This window comes from Arachis hypogaea, chromosome 8 (genome assembly GCF_003086295.3).
Source record: "Arachis hypogaea cultivar Tifrunner chromosome 8, arahy.Tifrunner.gnm2.J5K5, whole genome shotgun sequence".
NCBI lineage: Eukaryota > Viridiplantae > Streptophyta > Magnoliopsida > Fabales > Fabaceae > Arachis > Arachis hypogaea.
The window spans coordinates 43125568-43149230 of NC_092043.1; the positions used below are offsets into that span (position 1 = coordinate 43125568).

General features: G+C 33.5%; 1 protein-coding gene across 1 annotated transcript; it reads right to left on the reverse strand.

Moving 5' to 3' along the window:
* Positions 1 to 1244: 1244 nt before the first annotated feature.
* LOC112707598 (probable ADP-ribosylation factor GTPase-activating protein AGD11) lies at positions 1245 to 21780 on the reverse strand. Its single transcript, XM_029288575.2, has 10 exons — positions 21514 to 21780; positions 21339 to 21420; positions 21114 to 21235; positions 17128 to 17212; positions 4966 to 5041; positions 4391 to 4554; positions 3484 to 3709; positions 3281 to 3397; positions 3078 to 3173; positions 1245 to 1660 (listed from the first exon to the last, which is right to left on the reverse strand). Exons 3-10 carry the CDS (start codon positions 21151 to 21153, stop codon positions 1370 to 1372), a joined length of 1095 nt encoding a protein of 364 aa, XP_029144408.2. The 5' UTR covers positions 21154 to 21235; positions 21339 to 21420; positions 21514 to 21780; the 3' UTR covers positions 1245 to 1369.
* Positions 21781 to 23663: the final 1883 nt, after the last annotated feature.

A 23663-nucleotide genomic window follows, 5' to 3' on the forward strand; every position in this document is an offset into this window, starting at 1 on the left:
GCGTATTTTCTTCTCACGTCATTCTTTTGTTGCTGCTGTTAATGCAGTAGAAGGTAAGGAAAAAGAATTTTGAATTGTGCAGGACAATGAGTCCAAAAACACCTTAATTCACTCAGAAATGAATCAAAATTATATAATGATTGCGACATAATTAACTCATAAATGAACCGAAATTACATAATGATTGCGACTCGGAAAGAAAGAGAAACAAAGAACAATGGTAAAGAATCAGCAAGTTCGAGAAGCAATGGATAGTAAAGAGAATTTGATACCACTATGTATTCTGATTCAACTAACTACTTAATGCCATATAATCAATATTTAATCTCTACCACAACAATAATAGAATTTCAATATAATTTTAAAATAGCTAAAAACTTATCCATCTAAGAATTTTCTAAACTTTTCACTAAGTTTATCAACTACTAAGATTATCTAGCCTAATTTCACTAAAGTGCTATTCCAGCTTAAAAAAAAAAAACCCTGGCTAGCTAGGTTCATCTACAAGAAAATACTATATCAAAAATTACATAAATAGCTTTTCACAAATCTATCTCTTGCCTTTTTTTTCTTTTAATTTGTTTTCTATTTTCTCAAATAATGCCTTTTCTTTTACAAAAAAAAAATTAAAAAGAAAAACATGATTTTTTTATAAAAAGTGAAGAACAAGATAAATAGAGAATGTTCTTAGAATCTTCAGTGTACGTGCTCTTTTTTTCGAATTTAAAATCTGGTTGATTTCTACTTTATATGAGAGGCAATGCTTTTAAAGATTTAATCTTACATTCTAAAATTTTAGAGACGTTGCTGTAAAGATGTTGGAGAATATCCGATCAGTAGTGTCTGATAATCATCTGCTGTTTTTGCACTATATATTTTTTTTATTGCCAAGTGTGTAACCATGATTTAAGAGTAATATTATAATAAAAAAAAAGTCAGATGAAGAATGAAGATTGGTTTTTTAAAATAAAAAAATTATTCAAAAAAAATAAAAACATATGCAACTCTACTTAAAAAATTTAGTTATAATCTTCGCTTTTCATCTAACTTCACTCTTCACTAAAACATAATACGTTATTATCTAACTTATAAAAGAATTAATTTGACTTATGATTATATTTTTTAGAAATTAAAAATATTTCAAAGATCAATTTAAAAAATAAATTTTAAAAATAAATTTAAATATTAACTCTTTCAAATTCTGCAACTATATAGACAAAGTTCTTCCTTATTATAGAGAGAGAGAATCTAAAGTTCTTCCTTATTATATATATAGAGAGAGAATCTACAATTATATTTATGTACGATACATTTGTCTAAAATTTGTATTCAAGTTAATTGATTCTATTTCTCAACTTTCTTTTGGATATTATTGAGTAAGAGGAACACATTCAATCTCAATCTCTAACACACCACTCTCAACATTTTGTAACCTAATTGAGAAATGTTGTTTCATCTCTCCTTTGTGATTGGCATTAGCATCATCTTCACAAATGGAAGTGTTTTCTGTGATTGAACCACATCCCCCATGTTGTTGTTGCATATGCTCATAGCTTTTAGACTCCTCATATTCTTTTGTAGCTATCACTAGAGGTTCAATGTCTATTTCAGCCTCACCCATAAAATCATCGTTTGAAAATTTGTCCTTATCATATACACACTGCAGGGAATATTACCTTTTTCTATCAATCAGAGCAATAATAAATAAATATTTAAATAGTTATACTAATTACCAAGATCAGTATAATGTTATTGTTTAATTATAATTATGTTTTTGTTCTCAAAGAATTGAGGACAAAAAGAAAAATATTATGGCCACATATTATTCTCAAAAAAGAAGAATTAATTTTATTTCTAGTCTACTCTATGATATTTACTTTTTAAAATTCTTATTGAATGGATTAAGTCCTAATTTTATTTATAACGTTTTATTTCGTTATATTTTTGTCTTCTAATTAAAAGTCTTTTTTTAAATATTTTTTTCTGTTATTATATATTTTTCGTTTATTATTCTGTCACTTTTATTATCAAATTATTATTACTATTATTACGACTACCACAATTAAAATTGTTGTTACTGTCTAGAAGAAGATGATAATATAAGAAATGAATAATTTTTATGCATTTCCATGTTGAAATAAGTAGACTTTAAAAGAAATATTTTAACTTGAATCCCTCGAATATTTTAAAATTTAACATATTGTATGAGTGATGTCCAATTTAAAATACAGTAAACTTGAAGTACATCATATATATATAAGTCTAAAAGAAAGTTTAGAACAGATTTTATGATTTTTAGTTATCAATTAGCCATTAATAATATTTTTAATGGTATGAAATTACATCTAATGGCATAGGATCATTCAATTTTTTTAATAATTAAATATTGGCTAAAATTTAATAAAAATGCTAGCTCCCTAACACTCCTTTAAGTCTAATAATAAAGACAGTTCATGAACAATTTTACTTAAAGTTTTGTTCGCTTATAGTTGTTTAATTAATGAAACTACGAAAATAGTTGTACCCAATGTGCTTAAATATTCTGTGCATCATGAGTTATGTAGTCAAAAATATCTTAAGATAAATCAATCGTATTGTATAGTAGATACCAAGACATGGTCACCTCTGAGAATTATTTTTAGCCATTTATTTTAGTTATCAATCTAATTTTTTAATTTAATAATTTAATAATATATTTTAATTTATATTTTTAAATATTAACGATTAACTAATAACCAAAAATAATAAATTCTAATAATTTTCGAATATTTATTTATATATTAAAAATGATCGCATATTCATATTTTTAAACTTTATAAGTAATAAAATTAAATTTGTTTCACATTTATTATTAAATTTTATAAATAATATAATTAAATTAAATTTATATCTGTAGTCAAAATACAAATGAAAGTATAAAAATATCGTAGTGGTTAATTTTTTTTGGTATTTATTATACTTTGATTATACTATTATAAAAAAAATTATATTTTTGTGATTAATTATTTTGTTCAAAGAATGTGTATATATATATAATTTGATTATGGTACCATAAGTGGGAAAATATTTGAACTTACCACTTTAAGGGGAGGAATGTTTTCTGGAATTGACAACATTAGGCTCTCATTCCACACTGGATTCAAACTCTTCTTTATGACACGTGTTTTTACTGACTACAAGAATAAATATTGAAAGTGTTAAAATATAATAAAAACATTTTATTTTCTTTGTTAGAAGCAAATTTCATTTGTTTTTTAAGATTAAACAAAAAAATGCTTACTTGGTCACCCAAAGAAAGGACAACATAAGGGTCACTAGACACTACATCTCGAACAACCAAGTTAGTGCCTTTTACCACATTAACCTTAATTAATCCAACAAATTCAACCATACCTGCCTATATATAACAATAAAGAAGCTAAGAAACCACATGATTAAGTTGAATTAAAACCAATTAAAGAGGTTTAAGGATATAAACTTTACCAATGATGAGTTGGTTTTCTTTGGAGCTTTATTCTCATGATCTTTCTTTCCCCAATTATGGCGCAATGCATTCCCAATTCGATGTTTATGTTTTTCGTGTTGCTTCTTGTCCATCGGAGAATCACTGAATGAAGGAGAATCACTTTGAACCGGGGATGAATTACTCGCTTGACAAGGTTGTGATTTGTTGTCACCACCAGTAAATTGCAACAACTCATACTTTCGCCTAAGATATCAAATTGAACAAAATCTAATTGCTAGTACAAGTATACTAATGACTATATATCTATCACAGCTTTTATCTAAAATCTTGTTTCAATTTGAAGCATGAATTATGTATAGTATAGGTCTATTTTATTTTACTTTATACTAAAAGAATCGAACTCTAAAAATTTAGGTAATTAAACAAAAGTTAATACTCATATTCATTTTTGAAAGATAATTTATTCTTCAAATTGCTTCTCGAAAGATTTTATTAATTATATTAATCACTGAAAGATACAATTATAAGTTAAATTGGTCTTTCAATAAATTAGACTATAGTATATCATATAGCATGACGATATGACAAGTTAATGCCATGTATAACAAAATAATTAATCAATAAATTATAATCATGAATATATAGTTATGCCACATGATTTTTAATATGACATGTCATTATTTATTAGATGAAATAATTGATTTGATATAGTAATATCTTTTAAGAACTAATATAATTAACAAATTTTTTAATGACCAATTTAAAGAATAAATTTTTTATCAGGGATAAATTTAAGTATTAAATATTCTAAATAAAAGACACATAAATAATTATATATCTAATAATGATAATGGTATGATTCCGATCGTTCATACATAAACAGTAGTTATGTAAATTTTTACGTTTTCTTCATTCTAGAGATACCTTATATAGTCAGAGCGTTCCTCAATTGATGAATCTGGGTCTGGTTTTTTAATGTTAGGTGGGAGGCAAGCTTCATACTTCTTGTTTAGTGTTGTGTTTCCTCCAAAATTGAGCAATGTATCAACTTCTTCTTCTGTCCAATCATCGAGCTTCAACGATAGAACCTAATATTTGTTTCAAGAAAATGTTATAATTACATATTTATAAATGAGTGATGCTAGAAAACTAACATTATAACAATTAATTTTAGCTAATATTATAGTAAGTTATCAAATAAGTTTAATATGAAGTCCACTGAAAATAAGCTTTTATTGAGTTTAAATTTTAGATGTTTCATTTAATAATTGAGTTTTCGATTTTTTGTTTTTAAGAATTTTGAATAATTTTTTTTCTTGTATTGAATATTAGCAAGTTTGTTATTTCTTACCATCTTGGAACAATAATGTGTTATGCAATATTCAGACTTTTTTTTTTTTTTTTTTTTCTTTCTAAGAAGCAATAAGATTAAAAATAGAAGATACTAATAAAAAGGAAAGAAAACTAATTAGAATCAACAAACTATGTTAAAAAGGAACCTTTGTTATGTGGACTCCTAAGCTTCTATGAACGCCCGAACACTTGATGCAAATAAATACTCCAAGACTTGTAGATCTGAAATTCAAAGATGCAATCAAACTCCAAACTACATAACAGGAACCAACATTGAGTTTGGGATTAAGATTTATATAATTAAAAAAAATATTAAATTAATAGATTTTTTACATATTTAGTCAACGTTTAATTAGACATATCAGATATTATGTATGCTATTAGTTAACGTTCTACATAGTCAATCGCTAATAAAAATTGTTTATGGAGCGATAGTAAAACAAATATGATTAATTTGTTATTTTTAGGGGACTAGTTTAATTGATAAAATTTTTTAAAGATTAATTTAAAAAATAGACTATTTTTTAAGGAATAATTTGACTATTGATTTTTTGTTTAGTCCATATTGCAGCACAATTAATAACCTCATTTTTCAGTGAAACAACGTTTATGTTTTCTCCTCTAAAAATCTTATTATTTATCACCTTCCAAATATAACATATAATGGCAAAGAATAATGTCATCCACACTTCTTTGTCATCTCTTTTTAGATTCTTTTACATCCATAATTCAAAACAAGTTTTTGCATCACTGGGCCACACCCAACACACCCTCCATTCATTTAATATACTCCCTCTACAATCTACGATTTATCACATCTAAAGATAAATGCTGCATCAATTCCTATTTCAAACCACAAAGTACACATTTAGATCTAGCTAAAAGAACAATCCCAAATCTAGCAAGTCTTTCTCTAATGTTCAATTTTTCTAACACCATGAACCATACAAAAAGCCCAACACGCAGAGGAACTATCCTCTTCCACAACTTTTCTCATAAAGTTAAACAAATTTGGTCCAAGACCAAAAAAAAAAAAAAAATAGGTTCGACTCATAACTCCTTGTTCTTATACAGCCACTGGAATCGTAGGACACTGGAATCGAAAAACCCTTCCCATGAATTCACCGGTAACTACCGCTGAAGAAGCGGATCAACTGCAACGAAGCAAAAAGAAACTCCGTAATGACAGAGGAGAATTTAAAGGGGAGACATCAAGGATAGCTAGAGAAGAGGAGTGGATGTGCGAGAAAACGTCTTTTGTGGGAACTAATGGCAAAAGAAGAACGTATGCCGATCTTGTTATGAATGGAAGTGCAGAACCAAGATCGGATGACGAAGAGTCTGACTCTGATAGGAGTTCATCAGATGATTCTGAAGAGGAAACGGAAGAGCAAATACCGATGGAAGAGCTTTTCAATATGAGCCAGATGCAAAGAGACGCTCTAAAGAAGGAGAGAAAGGAGGCCAACCGTCAACCATCAATTTCTGTTGAAAGACTCCCTAACGGCACCATCAGTATTACAGTTAATAAAACAGAGAAGAAAAGGTTAGAGAAGCCTTGGAAACACACGTTGATAGTGAAACTCCTGGGGAGGCAGATTACGTATGGAGTGCTGAAAAGAAGGTTAGACACCATGTGGGCCAAGTCAGGAGGCATGGACCTCATCGATGTTGGTAATGACTTCTATGTGGTGAGATTGTTTAATGAAGAAGATTACTGGCATGTGATGGAAGGAGGTCCCTGGCTACTTTTCGATCATTATCTAACGATAAGAAGTTGGACCCCAGACTTCAACCCCTTCGGAACTACCATCAATAAGGTGGCAGCTTGGATTAGGCTCCCAGACCTTCCCATTGAATACTACGACAAGCGTTTCCTGGGGACAGTAGGTGATCAGATTGGTAAGACGCTTAAAGTCGACATGAACACAGCGAATCAATCCCGGGGTAAGTTCGCGAGACTCTGTGTTGAACTAGACTTGAGCAAGCCCTTGGAAGCCTCCTACTTGGTGAATGGAAAAAGATTCTACATAGAATATGAGGGCCTGCATATGGTATGCTTCAGTTGTGGAAGGTTTGGCCATGTGAGTGATAGTTGCATGGCTAATACCAATCAAGAAGGTAAGGGAGGAAAGGCTAAAGAAGTGCAGCATCAAGAAGCAGAAAAGAATACTCCGACGGAAGAGATGCAGGCTGATCCTATGAACAAAGAAGGAGGGAAATGTAACGACAAGGGTAAAGAAGTCATTGTAACAAGCCAAAATTTTGGTGTATGGATGATAGTACAAAAGCAGAAAAGGACAAGAAGAACACCCACTAATAAGGACACCTCCAACATAAGTAGTGGGTCGAAGCATAAAAGCGAAAGAGACAAAATAGAGGCAGTGGAGGAAAAAGGAAGGTACGAGATTCTGGCAGAAAAGGACAAAGGGGACCAACCAATGCATGATCAAGGCAGTCTTCAGAAAAACAATGTGTCCCCTGTTAGGAAGCAGGCTGAGATTGTTTCGAAGGAATTTCTAACAGGTTCCCAAATGAGAAAGGCCAAGGCTACCACTTCAGTGCAGATCAATGATGAATATCCTTCTGACCATCCAAACCTAGCCCAATCATCCAAACGCAAACCCCAAAGCCCAACTTATTCACAACAACACCACCAAGCTACTCCAGCCTCATCACAGCCAACCCCTCAACTGTCCCTAAGACAGCCCATGACCCATCAAGCCCATATTATAGCCCCCATTTCTGACCCTACCCCCAGCCCAATCTTATCGCATGTGTCTCAATCTTTAGAGACATCTGACACTCATATGGTGTTGGAGACCCAAGTGGACCTTTGTATGGATCCAAAACCCCCAGACCCAAGGCAACCTTTCCTTTCGGGCTCGGATCTGGACGAAGTCATGGCCGAAGGGACTACGACAATAGTGGAATGGGGAAAAAGAGAAGCCCCGAAGGGGAACGATGTGCACATGGCCTAGTTGGGCCAATCATGGTTTAACTTGTCTCTGAATTTTGGATCCTTGAAGCTTTGGGCTTCTTTAAAAATAAGTCTTAATGATCATTTTTTCTTGGAATGCTAGAGGGGCTGCTGGCCCAAGCTTTGCAAAAACATTAAAGGAATATACTCAGCAATTTAAACCTGACTTGGTTGCGATTCAGGAGACCAAGTGTGGCGGAGAAGTAGCAAAGAGATCTATTCAGAATTGTGGCTTCAATTTTCATCTGACGGTGGATGCCCAAGGCTTCTCTGGAGGGATCTGGCTTTTGTGGAATAACCCAAATTTTCACATTCAAGAAATTAGCAGGCATAACCAAGCCTTGCACGTTCAGATTGAGAATGGTATGGAGCATTGGAATCTAACCGTGGTATACGCTAGTCCTCAGGAGACCAAGAGAAGAGAAATTAGGAGCTTCATTAGCGACATTGCAGACACAGTCCAAGGCCCCTGGTTACTTTGTGGAGACTTCAATGATATTGGAAGAATAGATGAGAAAAAGGGTGGGGCTCCTCCAGATAAAGCTCAAATTAGGAGGTTTACAGAGTGGATTGACCGTTGCAGTCTTATTGATTTGGGTTTTAATGGCACAAAATTTACTTGGAGAGGACCAGTTTGGCAAAATGGGGAGCGTATTTTCAAACGTCTGGACAGAGCTTTGTGCAATGTGGATTGGAGACTCAGATTCCAGGAAGCGGTGGTAGATACTTTGCCAAGGGTTAGGTCGGATCATCACCCTATCCTCATTAAATGCAAAGGTACGCACAATCACCCTAGGGAAAAACCATTCAGATTTGAGTTTATGTGGATGCAACACCATGACTTCCAACCCTTTATTAGACAAGCCTGGCTCGGCAACCACCATTTGACTAGTGCCATCAGCTCTTTTGTGGAAAAAATTAAATTGTGGAATCGGGATAATTTTGGGCATCTGTTTAAGCAAAAAAGAACCATCTTGAACAGGCTTCGAGGCATCCAAAACTCACCCAGATATGGGAAGAGTGAATTTTTGGATAGTTTGGAGGAAAGGCTCAATGGCGAGCTAGAAGCTATTCTTGATAGGGAGCAAACGTTTTGGCTCCAAAAATCGAGGGAGAACTGGATTGTGGAAGGGGACCGCAACACGCGATATTACCACACCAAAACCATCATTAGGAGGAGGAGGAACAAGATTTTAAAGCTGAGGGATGATAGTGGGGTCTGGATGGAAGACCACGAAGCTCTAAAAAGTCATGTTTGTCAGTATTTCCAAAACCTTTTCCAGGACAAATACCCTAGAAGAAATAGTGTGATCAACACCACAACCTTCTACCCCCCGATGGAAGATGGGGAGATACACAACCTGAGTCAATTCGTCAACAAAAAGGAAATTGAGGATGCAATTTTTGCTATGGGATCCCTCAAAGCTCCCGGAGATGATGGACTCCCGGCAGGATTCTTTAAAGAAAATTGGCAGGTAGTTGGAAGCAGTGTCATTAATTTTGTATTGGACTCATGGAGGAACCCAAGCGGCATCAAGGATGTGAATAACACTCTCCTGACTCTCATTCCTAAAGTGGACCACCCTGAGTTTGTGAATCAATTTCGCCCAATCTCTCTTTGTAATGTATCTTACAAGACCATAACAAAGATTTTGGCTAATAGGATCAAAACCACCTTGAATAACCGTATATCTCCTGCTCAGTCTAGCTTTATCCCGGGTAGAAAAATTCAAGATAACATTATTATCGCACATGAGATCATCCATTCGATGAGGAAGTCAGCAGCTAAGCATGGGCACATGGCGATCAAAATTGACCTAGAAAAGGCCTATGATAGACTTAGTTGGAACTTCATTGAGAGATGTCTTCAAGATTACTCAATACCTCCAGAGCTTATCAGTGTCATTATGAATTGCATTAGGTCGACCAGCTTTCAAGTTTTGTGGAATGGGGAAAAAACTAATGTCTTCTCTCCAACTTGCGGCATCCGCCAAGGTGACCCTCTTTCACCATATATCTTTGTCATATGTATCGATAGGCTGTCTCATCTGATTGAGGACATGGTAAATGAGGGGCAGTGGATTCCTTTCCGTGTTGGGAGAAACGGACCTCTTATATCCCACTTGATGTTTGCCGATGACATCATGTTGTTTGCTGAAGCTTCTCAGGGACAAATTCGTAACATCAAGAAATGTCTTGAAATTTTTTGTGAGGCCTCGGGTCAAGTGATCAATGCCCAGAAAACACAAATCTTCTTCTCAAAAAAGGTGAATAATGAGTGTAGAGAAATGATTGTTAAAGAGGCAGGCTATAAAGAAACAAAAGAGATTGGAAGGTATTTGGGATCTTATATTGTGGAGGGACGGGATAGCAAGAGAAATTATGGGCACATTCTAGACAAGGTGAAGAATAAACTCAAGGGATGGAAGCAGAAAAGCTTGTCCATAGCGGGAAGGGTAGTGCTAGCTCAATCTTCTATTGGCCCGATTGCCAATTTTGCGATGCAACACAGCAAATTGCCAAAAGGCATTTGCAGCAAAGTGGAGAAAGCTCAACGTAATTTTGTTTGGGGTTCGGACGAAAATCACCGCAGGGTGCATCTCATTAGTTGGGAAACCCTCTGTCTCCCGAAGGATGCTGGAGGCTTGGGGTTCAAAAGGCTGGAAGTGATGAATCAAGCCTTCTTGTTTAAAATTTGTTGGAATTTGAACGAAGATCCTGACACTTTGTGGGCGAGGGTGTTATGGTATAAGTATTGTAATGGGGACACTAATAGACCTCATAACCCTACAGTGGGATGCTCCAACCTTTGGAGAGCTTTGCAGCAAGTATGGCCAACCTTTGAGGAGAATATTGTTCACAGAATTGGCAACGGGGAAAATACCAAATTTTGGAAGGATAAATGGCTTAACATGGATGGGTGCCTTGCGGACCATATTAGGCCTAACGTGCAAATTGAAGATATGGATGCAAGTGCCCAGAATTATGTGAACTCAGAGGGAGAATGGAACTTGGAGGTGCTCAACTCTGTAATTGAGACAGAGTGCATTCCCTTAATTAAAGCCATCCCTGCCCCTAGACCCTCAGATCCTCCTGATAGCAGAGCATGGAAGAATTCCTCAGATGGAAGATTCTCAGTTAGAGAAGCTTATAAAGCTATTATCCAACCTCCTATTGGTACCAGCAATGTGTGGAAGAAGATTTGGAAATGGCACGGCCCTCAAAGAATAAAAATATTCATGTGGCAAGCCATACATGGTAGATTGATCACTAACTACAGAAGGAGTAAATGGTATGGGACTTCCCCCCTCTGCCATTATTGCACAAATCAAGTTGAAGACACTATGCATGTTTTGAGAGATTGCGAGGGGGCAAAGGTTATCTGGAAAAAGCTGGTTAGAAGCGAGTTAGCGTTGGAGTTCTTTTCCATTCCAACGTCTGATTGGTTCCATGAGTGTTTGAACAAGGATTGGGGTTGCTCGATTCAAGCGGAATGGATTAGTATCTATATGGTTGCTTGTTGGAGGATTTGGAATTGGAGAAATATGGAAATATTCCAAAGATCCTTCAAGAGACCAGTGGTAGCGTACAATCTTATTCAGGATTATGTTAACACCATTCAAAAAGCCTTTGAGAAGTATCTCGTTGGGACCAATACTCACAGGAGAATGACTATCAGTATCAAGTGGCAACCCCCACAAAGTAATTGGATTAAAATTAACACAGATGGGGCAGTAAAAGATAATCCAAGGAGGGCGGGATGCGGTGGTATTCTAAGAAATAGTGAAGGAAGATGGATCATGGGTTTTTCCAGAAATCTGGGTGTCTGTTCCGCACACCTTGCTGAGCTTTGGGGGTATACACCGGCCTGGAAATAGCCTGGACGATGGGGTTCAGAAGAATTTGGCTTGATTGTGACTCAAGTGCAGTAGTAAACAGTGTCAAAAACCCTTCCTTGAAGAGGAATTCTGGGTCGGTCCTCTACTACAGGATCAGCGAGCTCCTTGACAGGGGTTGGCAAGTTAGGATTGAGCACGTTTATCGCGAAGCAAACGGTTGTGCAGATTTTCTCGCCAATCTTGGAGCGGCACAAGAACAAAGCCTCATGGTATGGAATTCCCCTCCTCCAGGGAGCGATCTTTGGGTACTTAGTGATATTACTGGCACCTCTTGGCCCAGAATGATTAATTTAGTGTAGTTCCTTTTGTTGTTTGGGCTTCTGGCCCCTTACCTTAACCAAAAAAAAAAAATACACAATTAGGGGTGGCAGGTTATTAAGCTAGGGTTTGGATTCAACCCTAATTCTATCCGCGGGTTAAAATTTTTATATAAACTCAATCTTATCCTACCCACGGGTTGAGAATATTCCAATCCTAATTCTATCCGCTCTTAACCCGCGGGTTACAAAAAAATATACTTTATTATATAACTTGATGATAATTTAAAATAGAACTGATTTTTATGTAAAAAAGAATATTAAATTATCTATTAATGATTTTCTTTTAGTGATTAAGGATCTTTTGTATTTAGTGAGAGGTTTTTGATTCAATATATACTTAAAACATATTTTTATATAAGTATATAATATAAACATATATAGAGTGTGGACTGGTCGGATAGGATTGAGGCTCAATCTATACCTTACCCGACCTGCATGAGAACCCTACCCGCACCCTACCCTACCCGCTGCAGATTGGGTATCCACGAGTAGGGTACATATTGCCACCCCTATACACAACATGCAAAAAATATTTGAACAGAAATTACTTTTTTTCCTTCTTGGTGCCTTATCCCCTCCATTGCTAACTCGACAAGCATTTTGACTAAGTGTTAATTTGGATTAGCTTTTTCAATAAAAAAAGACTTTTTTTAATAAAGTATTTTTATTCAATTTAAAACATATTTAAATACATTTTTAAAAAAGTACTTTTATACAAATTATTTTTTTTTGGGTAAATACCCTTTCCGGCCCCTGAGCATTTTAAATTGGGACATGTCGCACCTTTATCATCCAGAAACCTCAACCAGATTCTCAACCATCAACATTAGTGGATGTATCGACTCCTGTGACCGGTTGCCAACAGGTTGCCTGGATGACATGTCAGGTGGAGGCTGAGTTGTCAAATGTAGGTGCCACGTGTCACTAGAAATTGTTGCAGGGACTAAAAACCCCCTCCCTGCCCAAACTGTTCTCAGCCCCACCGGCAACACCCTCCACTCACCACCCCTCCCCAGCACTCCTCCACCACCGCCACCACTACAACCGCGTCACAACCTTCGCAACTCATGCGAATCCTCCACCTCTTCTTCTTCCTCCACAACCTCCCAAAGCTTCACCCAATGGAGGTTCTCTCTCCCGACAACACCTTCCACCACCACCACCACTACTCCTCCGCCACAATAACCACTACTAACACCACCACCGCTTCTACTTCCCAATAATCTCGAAGAACTCTTTCACCTCTCCGAGCTTCAACTCACTACCACCGCCTCACAACCTTTCCAACAATATTTTTTTGTTAGAGTAATATTGGTTCAACTCTTGCAGCATTGAAAATTCATGCTGCTCAAATATGGGGCCATTTAAAGAGGGATGATGAAAAGTTTGAGGAGTTTACAAAGGAGAATAGGTTAATGAAGGTTCTATATTCTAACAACAGGAAAAGTAGAGTTAAATGGAATACACTTGCCTTTCATGTTCTTCTATTGTTGTCTATTACTGAGTTCTTGTTTTTCAACGATGGTTTTGTGAAGGAGGTTGTGGAATGGACTATGCCTTGTTTGAATAAAGATGGTGTTTTAGAAAAATTGAAGTAGTTGGTTTATGCAATGAAAGGAATTTATGATAATGAAGATGCATTGAAGAAGATTAGGAAATTGACAATTTTTTATGATGAAGGAAACTCATTGAGCAATCTGTTATGATGGCTGCACAACAGAAGAGGCCATGGAGAGTCATTGCAAGAGCAGTAAGGTTGGCTCTAATGACTGAAGAAGTTGGCTTTATTGATGTGATCCCTCTAATGGCTGAAGAAGTTGGCTTTATTGTTGGGAAGTAGAAGCGGTGGTGGCGTTGGTGGTGGTTGTTGTGGCGGAGGAGTAGTGGTGGTAGTGGTGGAAGGTGTTGTCGGGAGAGAGAACCTCTATTGGGTGAAGATTTGGGAGGTTGTAGAGGAAAAAGAAGAGGTGGAGGATTCGCATGAGTTGTGAAGGTTGTGAGGCGGTTGTAGTGGTGGCGGCGATGGCGGTGGTAGAGGAGTGCTGGGGAGGGGTGGTGGGTGGAGGGTGTTGCCGGTGGGGCTGAGAACAGTTTGGGCAGGGAGTGAGTTTTTAGTCCCTGCAACAATTTCTAGTGACACGTGGCACCTACATTTGACAACCCAGCCTCCACCTGACACGTCATCCAGCCAACCTGTTGGCAACCCGTCACAGGGGTCGATTCGTCCACTAATGTTGATGGTTGAGGACCTGGTTGAGATTTCTGGATGATAAAGGTGCGATATATCCCAATTTAAAATGCTCAGGGACCGAAAAAAGTATTTACCCTTTTTTTTTAAGTTAGTAATATCTTACTTAAAAAAAAAAACAAAAACAAAAGATATTTTTAATACTTAAAAACTTTTTTTAAAGAATTTATTTAAATATAAAATATTTTTTGTCGATTAAAAAAATATCTTTTTTATAAAGATGAAAAAAATAAATATTTTTTTTAAAAGTCAATCTTAACTGACCCTTAATCTTCTTCCCACCTTTCTTAGAGATCGTCTCCATTGCAAACTTCATCTCCACGATAAATCATCCCAAACACTGCAATCACAAATAACACACTCACTGTCTAGAGCCGTTCTATAGAGTCATGGATATTTCTCTTTTAATCTTCCAACTTCATCTACAAATCATGCCAAAATTTAGTTTTTGTCCCATCACCAACCTGAATCTCTAATCCCTCCTTATATAATCCAAACATATTCGGTTTCTTATCCTTTAAGCCACCAATATCCGCCCACACTTCCCCATTCTTTCTTATCAATTGATTTTCAATAGGTTTACTTCCATCCAAGCCATTACATAAATACTATTTTCTTTTACAATAGACATTTCTCTTTATTAAACCTCCATTATTACTCAAACAAGAGATTCCGTTCTTCAGCGTTACATCCCTTGCTCCTAAACACCCTAGATTTTTCAGTTTTTGTATAATATACCACCTCACATATTGGCATTTCTTTTGTTAAAAATAAAAGACTAAATTAAAAAAAATGTATATTATTGAGTTGTATTCAAATTGTTTGTAATGACACAATATAAAAAGATATTTATAAGTATTAAGAGAATCGAAATAATAAAAACATAATATCTTATAATAAATATTCAGATATACTAATTGATCTAATTAATCCTATTTATATTCTAACACCTCTCCCACAAACTTTGCTGTCAATGCTTTTGGAATCTTAAACATACTTAAGTAATACATTGGCGAGTTGTTAAAAACTGATTTAATCAACACTAATTGACAAGTACCTCCCTTTCCAAGCCTTTAGCCCCTTCTCCACTTTTTTTTTATTACTGAATCTCATGTTTCCACCCTCTTTAGATTTGCACCCAATGAAATTCTCATATAACGTATCGGTAAATTAACTAACATACATCCTAACATGTTATGTGCCAATTTAATCTCTTCTGCTCCCCAATTCAAATCAATGACTATTGACTTACCATATATAACTGATCTTCGAACTTATTCGTACCCTCAAATGACATTCATATAAGAGAAGTGTTAGGAGCTAGCAAATTTTATAATTTGTAATTATCAGTTAGTCATTTTTAATATTTTTAATGGTATGAAATTACATTTAATATTATAGAATTGCTTACTTTTTTTGCCAATTAAGTGATAGCCGGATTTTAATAAAATTGATGCTCTCTAAACTTTGTCCTCCTATAATTCATTATAATTTTTTGGATCACAAGAGTTGAATAAGTATAGTATCATTAGCAAACTATAAACAAGATTTCAATTTCATGGTTATCCTACACCTTTCTCTCTCTTCTTTCTCTCTCTCCAATGGACTTAGATTCACCGCCTTGACTCGCTTTTCCAGCTCATCGACGAGTTGCGTCAAGTTAACAATCACTGCATCCCGTGCTGGTAGACATGTCGTATGCAAGGCCCAAGACATTGCCATCGTCCATGGATAGGTTTCAATTGAGATTTCTATTTTTTGTTTTGAAAAATGGTGTTGTATTGGTGAAAATAATGTGGGGGGAAAATGTGAAAACTGATGTTAGCTTATTTGAATTAAAAGTTTGAACTTTCGGGTATGTGAATGTTATTATTCTTTGGCTTTTGGAAGCTGAAATCGTTCTAATTAGTTGTACATGTTAATTATGGTTGGGCCTATGACCGAAAGCATAAAGGGTAATGGTGATCACCGTGAAGGTTGAGTAAAAAAGAAAAAAAATACTTTTACCTAAAGGAATTCATAAAGTATTTTTATTTGAGATTTTATATAATATTATTTAAATGACATAAGTATTGGACACATAAATTATTTTACATATAAAAAAAAGAGTGGTACTTTATTTAAATATGAGTGTTTGTGGTGGTTTACAGAATTGTAGATCTGTCAGAAAAAGAGTCCAACACGCAAGTAATATGTTGCTCAACATGCAGGTAACGTGTTGACGTGTCCACCAAAGACACAAATGCCACGTGTCAACATCCACTCAGCACACAGGCTGCGTAAAATCCTCGTCCAGCCACGTGTCCAAAACGCAAGCTGCGTGTTGATATCGACACGCCATGTGTCTTCATCCTACTCAGCACGCAAGCTGCGTGTTAACAGCGCTGTGCCCCGTGTCTCGTCGCAAGAGGCAGGTCCCGCACCGGGAACAACAGTCATTGATAATAAACGTTGGAGGTTGGTAGCGCGGATGTATAAAATGGTGGTAGGGTTGGGGTTGTTTTCATTGTTTTTTTTTAGAGTGATAAAGGAGTGGTGGGATTTGAAGTTTAGGAATGTTTTGAATTAATTTAAAAATTGAGTGTAAGATTAATATATTTATAATAGTACGTGATTATACGCCTCTTAAAAATCATATTATCAATTATTTGGAGTATTCTAATTATGTAAGTTTATTATTTTTTATTAATTTATTAGTAGTTACTTTATTAATACTCCAAAAACGCCTATCTTTTTGTATATACACCAAAAATATTCATTTCTAAAAAAAAAGCACACATCTTTTTCCATATTTAAATTCTTTAGGCTACTGGACAATTTAAAGAAACAAAATTTTTATAAAAGATTAAGGCATTACTTACGCCCATTTTGGATCTGGAGTTCCACAATCAGCACAAAACTTGTTTTCAGATCGATTCATCAGATTCATTAGTCTCTCCTTTGGACCTGGTATAATGAGCAAAATAAAATGTGATGTCAATTGAAACTAAACAAGTAAATTAAAGGCCCAACTCGAAATAGAATTTGTTTATCTTAGAAGACAATTGAGGTTGAATTTTATACCAAATAAACAATTACGCTAGACTATACATTAAAAATAAGTCATTAATCAATTATATTATGAAAAATTTTATATATAATACACATAAAAAAAGAGGCACTCAACGATTGCCTTATAGCCCTCCTTCCAACAAACAAAACAAAAATAAAAATCTACTAACATGATATTCTCCTTCTCCATTTCTATGCCAAGTTCTTAACGTGTTTTATGTTTATTTTTATTTTTTTCAAAAACAATGTAAGAAAGTTTGGCACTGATGAGTGATGAGTCCACTAAAAGTAAAATGAAGATATGCTTCTACGCTCAACGATAACAAATAACCACAAGGCACTCATATTTTTCCTTTTACTTAGCTTGCAGGCTTCCGTTGGCATACAACCATTTTTGTTCTTTTAAGCAGACACGAGACAGAGAACCGATTGAGGGTTCAAATAACCGATACTATTAGGGCTGGCAATTGGTAAGGTAGGGTTTGGACCCTACTCTAATGTTGAAAATTTTATTAAAATTCTACACTACTCTATTTGCGAATTGAGAATCTCTCAACCCTAATCCTATTCGCACCCTAAAATTTTAAACCCTACCCTATCCTATCCTATTCCACCTGTAGAAATATCAATTTTTTTTAAAATAAATATAAAATTCAATCATTTCGAATTTTATACATATTAATAACATAAAAAATAAAAAACTAATGTTCTAAATTACTAAATTAACTAACTAGTTTACTGGTTATTCCCTTATTGTAAGTCATTACATAGGAAAGATTGTGGGTTCAACTTTCACTTCCTTTATTATATATCTAATTTTTAAAAAATGTGTTACCCTAGATGCTATCAAACAAAGATGGGAGGTTCTGTACAACCTTTTACCAAGAGAGCAACCGCCATTAACACAGTTTCGGAAGGAAGTCATTCTTTTAGTCTTAGGTTAGATCAGGGATAATTTAAAAATTTTTAATAATTTTTTAGTATTTGAATAATTGTAGCTGGCACAAAGTTAGCTGATACTTATTCTCTAGATACTGTTATTGCTTCTTTTTTAAAAAAAAAAAGTTCACGACCCATAAATCTTCTAGGCTTCTACCTTCAAGTGCTGATTATTGTCGGTATTATTTTTTTTAGTTATAACTAAATTTTAATTTTTTTATAATTAAATTTGTTAATTATATCATAACTTTTCATAATTAATTTTAATACTTTATTTTTAATATATTACTAAAAATGAATGAAATTATAATATAATATTATTATTCAATGATAATTAAATTATAAATTTAATCATCACTCTTTATAATATATAATTTTATTGGTACATAATAACATAAAATCAAGCTTGGTTGAGTGATATAGAGGGCTATCGTAATAAAAAAATGGTTCAACTTCCGTCACCAACATTTTTTTGAGTTTAAATCCAAAAGATTAGTATATTGTGGACCAACAAATAAAAATGATAATGATAAGATAGAATAAAATTTGGACTCTTTTAATTTTATTTGTGGGTTTAAATTTTTTTTTAAATCTTAATTCTATTATATTTGCGGGTTATCAACCCTATAATCTTATTTATATTCTAAAATTTTAAATTTTTTACCCTATCCAATTTTATCCATAAATAAATTAAAATTTTTAAAATAAATATAAAATATAATTATTTTAAATTTTATATACATTAATAAAATAAAATAAAAATTTAAGTTTAAATTAAAATTAAAAATAATAAAAATTTAAAAAATTTAACATAAAATTATAAATAACATGACCGTCAAATTTTTAATTAAATATTTTGTCACACTTATTATTCTAAATTTTTATATGAAAAAAATTATGAATTCAACATTTACTTTTTTAATTATAAATATAATTTTTACATATATATTATATAATATATTATGAGTGTGATAGAATACCTTATCCTACTCCCAAATAAATCCGCATCCTATCCAACCCTACTTTAATCCCGCGGATCAGATAAACAATCTATTTGAACAGTTGTGAATGCACGGTAGAAGTGGCTAATTTAGCAGCGAGATAATTGGTCCGATTCATCCGGAGTTACACCAAGTCTAATGGGATTTGACCAGTTCAAAAGCCTAAATAGTCCAGAATTCGGACTGGATTAATTTGGAATCAATTCACCTGTTTTTTAATTGAATCGATCGATCTAACCCAAATTTTACAACTATGACAAAAGTACTTAGACAATTTTTAGTAAACTGAATGATACCGTTATAATTCATTTCTAAGTTATAATCCTCCCTAAGCTTCAAATTTTTAACACTAATTTTTTTAAAATTCTCAAATTATAAACCCTAATTTTCCAATATGAATCTAAATATGGTGTGTAAGGTGTTTTGAAACCACCATCGTTAACAATTCTTAACCATTCACAAATTCAATGCAATAAAACAAATTAAATCACGCTAAAAAATAATAATCCAAATTCTAATAAATAATTAAAGAAAAAAAAGATAAATAACTAGAAGAGGGAGACTGCAGTGGGAAGAGAAGTAGAGGAGGAAGATGAAGACAACTCAGAGACGAAGATGGCGGAGATAGAGACAAACTGAGAGAGGGAGAGGGAAATACATACGTGATGCAAAGTAGAAGTAAATGCTAACGGGAAGAAAAGAGAAGCGGCAAAAATGCATAGACAGACGCGAAGGCAAAGAAAAGGAAGACGATACATAGTAGAGGTAGTGAATAAAGGGCAGAGTTGGCAATAACAACCACTGAATGACATGGGAGAAGGGATATTGCCATGTGTATACTTGGAAAGTGTCTTCTATAGTACCTAATTTTTTAACTATTTGATGCAAAAATAAAAGGTAGACTCCATCATTATCTTTTTCACTTTTTTAGACTAATTAGACACTAATATTTTAGACAACATAGAACTTTTCTATTTGGAATTGAGTTATAATAGTTTCATGTTAGTTTAACAGATGCCACCTAAATATTTTGTCACATTGGTTATTTTTATTTCCAGAAACAATGTTTATTCATGGTTGAGTTTTTTTATTGTTAAGATGTGTTTTGAGATAGTTTAAGTGTATTTTTATTGTTAACAAAATTAGAAGGAATTTTGATAGCAAATTACTAATTCATGAGCATCTTTTATTGTTAACTCTTTATTTTATCTTGACTGATTGAGTTACATTTGACATATAGTCTATACTCTATATTGAATAAGAGAATTCACTGAAGAAATCCATAAAACTATATTTTCTTATGGGATTTGAGGATGAGAGAGAATTTTAGTACAATTTTTTTTTTGTTATACAATTTTAGTAAAATATGGGCTAGTCATTAGATTTTTTTTGGGTGAAGTCATCATTAGATTATTATACTACACATAAATATTCTCCGCTAACTAAATTGGTAATAAAAAGGCTAACTTAAATGCGTAGTGCAACTGCAATCAGGTTCGAAAATTGGTGATGGCCTTAAATATTATATTGTATGTGAGAGTGTATAATATACATGAATTTATGATGTAATACTTAAAATTGAGAGTTGTTCGATCTCAATTAAAAAAAATTCATAGTTATAAAACTTGATGCCCAAATTAAAGATGTTTAAAATTCAAAATGTAAATTGATTAACTGGTCAAAAGACACGAACCAAATTGAAAGTTATATCCAATTTTAACGTGATTGTTCTTATTTTATGTTGTGTAAAATTTCTTTCAAAAAATATTTTTGTTAGGAAAAGGCCTAGGAAATTAAATTAAAAGGGGGGAAATGTGATATTATATTTGTTTGAAAATATAAAATAAAAACCTAACCTGTTACATCTATATCAGAGTTTTCAGAATCTGTAGACATCTCTATCCTCCAATAATATTCGAAACCCAAATGAAGAAGTGGTGCTACAAATTGTAACCAGCCATATGCAAACGCTACTTATCTGTATGAAATTGTAGAACACAAAATTCTTAAGGCGTTGCAGAGAGATGCTGAATATGAGGCACAAAAAGAATTGGAATGGATATTCAAATCAAAATTCTTACACATATCAAAATATAATTTATATCTCTCCTCTTATATATAGTTTTGGCATTGAAGGATCGGAGGAGTTAATGGCAGCTTCGTCTATGTGGCATTTTGGCAAATTAAATCAAAATTGTAATATTAAAACAAAAGGAAACAAATCTAATTAAGTAGGTGATGGATCAAATAACATACCATTGGTGATTGTCAACCATTAAAGGTAGAAGAAGCCTTACAATCTTTGAGAAAATTGCATCTAAAAGAGATTGGGATACTTGAATAGCCAAATTTGATGAGACTGTATGTGATAGAGACAACAAATCAAAGGTTCAAGAGAACGAGATGGATCAAGATTCTTGATCATGTACATTGAAGTTCGTTGTGGGAATTTCATATTCTCACATTGAAGGTTAGGTTTTGTTTTGTTTTATTTAATTACTTTTTTTTTTGGGTTAGGTTATTGTTATATTGACAATAGATATATTCACCAAATAAAGAACATGTGCCATGAGAGTTTAAGAGGCACATTTTGGCATTAAAAATAGTTGCTTTATTTGGTCGCTTTCCAAATATAGTTGCTTTATTTGGTCACTTTCCATGTCAAGCATTTTTTTAAAAAAAAATCGGTTTTGCTAGGTAGACAATAATTTTTGTGAACAATGGACTCTAGAATTGGTTCAATAAAGTAAAAAAAAAATCAAATTATCCCCTAAACCCTAACATTAGGATAACCATTCGCACACCTAATGAATTGAACATCTAACCATTGTTAATTGTACATGAGTAAACAAAATCAAAAGAAATAACCATCTAATAATATACCTATTGAATTGAACATCCGGCGTATGTTACTCATAACAACTTAATCAAACCAGCCGCATAAATATTAGACTAACCATCCACATACCTAATAAACTGAACATCTAGCTTATTATCCATTGGTGACTACGTGTGAATGAGAGGAATTATCATTGGTGAATGATGATGGGGTATCACAAAGCGGTTCATCCAAGTTGGACTACATTTACGTGCATGTGACGGTTATGCACGTATGAAAATGTAGCAACGTATGGCGCTGGACGTCGACGACACTACCGTGCACAATGAGGCTGCGATGGGGCTTGCACGGTCGGCGACGGGTGGGCAGTGGGAAGGAGGATGCAGGGGGACGCTGCGGCGCAATCTCACATCACAACGGAGCGCAAACAGGACGAGGAGAGGCTAGGCAGCGTAGGCGGGAGGCTCGGCAACATCGACGGGAGGATGGGCGGCGTCGGAACGGACAGCGGAAAAGTGCAACGGCGCCGGAATAACTCTGCAGACCGGAAATCGTAAACGGAAAATAAGAAGTTAGCGTGATATTAGGAGTAAGTATGCCAATTGTGATTTGGTTTAATTACAAATCCTTATTTTTAAAATTCAAAATCTGAAATTAAAAATAATTAATTAATAATTTAATTTATAATTTTAATTTTAATTTTTTTGTTTTATTATTTACATTGTTTAGTATTATCGTTATTTTCTTATACTTTTTCTAAAAAAATTGTCATGAACGCCATAGTGGCTTTTTTTTCTTTAAATAAAAAATTTCATTGTTTACGCAAATAAATCAGACTACTAGCCACTAAAAAAATAAATCAGACTACAAAATTATATCAATATACACATTCAATTATATTTTTGTAGGTTAAAATTTTAAAAATCAAAATTATATGATTTTTGTTGACATCGATAGCAAATTAAAAATAAAACAGAACAGCTTAGTCATTTTCACATGTATTGTAAGTGAAAATAAAATTTGACACAAATAATTAGTATATTAAAGAGTCAATAACGTTTAATTTTGGTACATAAGTAAAATCAATACATTAATGATCATTAACATAAAAATTTTTCCTTTAATTATGGAACGTTGACGATTGATTTATAGAATTTGAGATCTTTTTTATAATAGGGAGATCAATAAGGAGAAGTGTTACAGAAAGTTTTGGTTATCTTTTTCTAATACATGGAAAAAGATATGACTTAACAATAATATTGTTAATGTCTATATAAGTTATTTTGTTAATTGTTCATGTTAAATTTAATTATTAGACAATATTAAATCTGTTTGAAACTTTTTAGAACAGAAATAGAATATTTAAAATGTTAAGAACCAAATTAAAATTTGACTCAAATCTTAGACATCAAATAGTATTTTACCCTAGATTTCATCAAGATTAGAGATCACTACTCACTTTAATAAAACAACATTTTTTGACATTTTTTTCACACTACTGCAATAGGTTTAATGATTGTTAAAATGCTCGCAATAGTTATAAAAAAACTGTTGCTAATTTGAGCAT

Excerpts from the sequence above, each read along its gene's own strand:
- LOC112707598 (XM_029288575.2), bottom strand. The coding sequence starts at position 21,153 with ATGTCTACAGATTCTGAAAACTCTGATATAGATGTAACAG. Across the intron at positions 4,555-4,965 it reads TAGGAGTCCACATAACAAAG|GTTCTATCGTTGAAGCTCGA; the intron begins GTTCCTTTTTAA and ends AACAAATATTAG. Across the intron at positions 3,398-3,483 it reads AGAAAACCAACTCATCATTG|GCAGGTATGGTTGAATTTGT; the intron begins GTAAAGTTTATA and ends TGTTATATATAG.